General features: G+C 43.1%; 1 protein-coding gene across 1 annotated transcript in view; it reads right to left on the reverse strand.

The window, feature by feature from the left end:
• Positions 1–3,025, reverse strand: part of CUNH9orf135 (chromosome unknown C9orf135 homolog) — a 99,312-nt gene that overhangs the window by 75,081 nt on the left and 21,206 nt on the right. The window contains exon 2 of the mRNA XM_004637207.2: positions 1,651–1,759. Within this exon, the coding sequence (XP_004637264.1) occupies positions 1,651–1,759 (109 nt within the window). The remainder of the gene's footprint in view (positions 1–1,650; positions 1,760–3,025) is intronic.

The following is a 3,025-nucleotide window of genomic DNA, read 5'->3' on the forward strand; positions in this document are numbered from 1 at the left end:
ATTATACTGCCATGATAAGATAATTCATTCCTATCACTCTGAAAAACAGAGAACCTTCCAGAACAATTTCCAATACAGAATTATGGATCTGCCTGGCTTTGGGGGACAGAATATAGAGGCAGCTCTTCAGTCCCCAAAGCCATCTGCCAAGGCTTAACTGCTTCTTCTTCCAGCCCCAAAGCTTCCGGCATTGTACAACCCCATTTGCCAACCTTGTATAAGTTGAGCTCCTGCCTCAGGCTTACTGGACAGACACCAAATAAACACACTGTAAGGCACACACAGCGGTTCACACAGAAACTAGTACACAGTGCATATTCATTTTATGACTAGGTCACACAAATGTTATCAAATTGAATAGCATGTTTTAATTTCTTGACACACCACCATTTGAGCATGCTGTTCTTGAGGCAAGAACAGAGGACTTGAATTCAAATTTCAATCCATTTCCCATTTTGTTCACTTTGAGTAAGTTCCTTTATGTCTGTCTAACACTCTCTTTTCTTTCTAAAACAGAGATGGCAATACCTATCGTGGGTTACCATGGAGACTAAACAAGACCTCCAGCAAACTGCAGCAGCAGCAACAGTGCCGTAATAAAAATTTCTTGAGTATCTGCCATGTCCCACTTTGGATGTTGAATGCTTCCCAAAATTCTGTACATTAAAGGCTTGGCCCCCAGGGTGGCAGCATGGGGAGCTACTCAGTGTCCTTGTGGAAGTCACTCAGTCATGGGGGTTGTCATGAGGTCACTGGGCATGTGCTCCCAAAAGGGGCTATGGAGCCCCCGTCTCCCAATGCTGCTCTGCTTCTGGCTTAAAACGTGAGCTCTTGCGGCCACATGCATTTTCACAGTTAGGTGCCAGCTCTCCCAGAGCCCCAAACTAATGGGGCTGCCTGAGTGAGGCCTGGAACCTCCAGGCCAGTGAGCCAGGAGAAGCCCCTCTCTGCTTCACAATAGCCACGACAGGTCTTTCACTATGCTGACTCTGAGCTGCCCGCCACCGTCACCGTGACAACACATCTGAGATAACTCCGGGACATAAACAGCTCATTTTGGCTTTTGGTGTCAGAGGTTTCAGCTCACAGTAAGCTGGTGGTGCTTTCAGGTCTGAGGCACGGCAGAAGGAAGCTGCTCACACCCGAGGGGCAGAGAAACAGAGAGGAAAGAGCCTGGCAAGAAGCAGCCACTGAGTAAACACAGTCCCCAAGGTCACGCCTCTTACATAGGCTCTTTCTCTTGTTTCTGTCACATCCCCATAATGTCACCCAATTATAATCCATGGATGGATCCTTCCACTGATGAAATTAGGGGCCCCATGATCCAATCACCTCCCCAAATGCCACTGGCAACCAAGCCTTCAACCCCACGAGCCTTCTGGGAGACACCGATCCAAATCATAACATTGGGTAAAAAGAAACAATACAGCCGAAAACCATGTTGAGCACTTGCTTTATTTAATTCCGCCAGTAAACTTATGAAGTAGATGCATTGTATAGCTAAGTTTGCTGGAGCCTGGAGTGGCTCAGGTAACCTGCCTAAGTACCTAATCTAGCTAACAAGGAAGATGGAGCTCAAAAATGCTCCTCCCTTTACTTATCCATGTTTCATTATGATAAAGATGTCAGCATTTATCAGCAACTACTTACTGGAGGTTCATCAGTTCCAAGTCGCCAGTAGGTTGAATTACACAGTTTTTTCACTTTCTCAGGACCCTCTATGTCATAATCTTTGGGTAAAGCTTCTCTGTCATGATGCCTAAAGAAAAAAAAATAAATGTACATTAAGGGATAAAGTTTGTCATGCATTGCCTTTGAATTTTAAAATCATCCTGCTATGACTTGTGTCTAAATGTCCCTCCCAAAACCTCATTGCAGTCAAAGGTTGGGCTTTTTCAGAGGTGGCTGAATCTAAGTGTGTGACTGACTCATGGTACAATGCTAGGAATAAGGTGCTGGAATTAAGGGTGGGTGCTTACTGAAAAAGCCCACTAATTGTCTTGGCACCACCCTAATCCCAGAAGCCTCAATACAACATAAGGGACAGAAAGAGGCTTGTCCTTTGCTTGTCGCCTGCCTGCTTGCTGTAGACTATTTCTCCTCTGTGATGTCCCTCTGTCACGTTACCCTGCCTTGGAGCCAGCCAGTTATGGACTGAAACCTCTACAAACTGTGAGCAGTGAATCTTTCCTTTCTTAACCTGGTGTGGCGCTTTGTCTAAGCAATGAAAATACTCACTAAGATACAGCCAAGGAAGGTTTACTGCATTTGTGGCGTTGCTTTCATCACAAATTTGTTGAATTGGTGAAAAATACAACATATTCTATTTCTTTTTAAGTAATGCTGAGGCCACTTTCTTTTTTTTCCCCCTGAGGCTACTTTCTAAAAGCAACTTATGTGATAAAACTAATAATATTACAGAAGTACTACTTATCCAACACAGTAATTATTCAGTAATTGCAATGAACTGATTCTCATTTAATAATATAGATTAGTCACTGACAGTAAATCTAAAATAAGACATGATAATATCTTACAAAGGCAACTTGCCACTTCAGAAATTCTCTCTACCATGAATTTTAATTAGAATTTTTTTAGAATGAGCTAGCAAAGTATTTGCTCATGTTGATTTATAACCTATGCCCCCTGCTTCTAAAGACTATCTAGGGAAAACTGACAAATATAAGATATATATATGAAAGAGAAAAACTATTCCAAATATTTTGGTGAAAAGTGTTTAAGAATTTTTTTTTAATGTATTTACTTCAGGGTCTACAGGGTCTCACTACACCAATCCAACTCTTTAGTGAGCCTCCTGTTTCCAGCCTGTCAAGTGCTGGGATTACAGGCATGGGCCACTACACGCAGTCTCAATTCTGCCCCAGGGGCTGGGCCAGCACAACACGCCCATGGATCCAACTCCCAGGCTCTGCGTCTGCTTAAACAGGCACTTTAATCCACTGAGTTATTTAGCTGGCCCTACTTAAGCTTTTAAAATAAAGAGAAAAGTCCTTCATAGACTATA

This window comes from Octodon degus, unplaced genomic scaffold (assembly GCF_000260255.1).
Source record: "Octodon degus isolate 3935 unplaced genomic scaffold, OctDeg1.0 scaffold00087, whole genome shotgun sequence".
NCBI lineage: Eukaryota > Metazoa > Chordata > Mammalia > Rodentia > Octodontidae > Octodon > Octodon degus.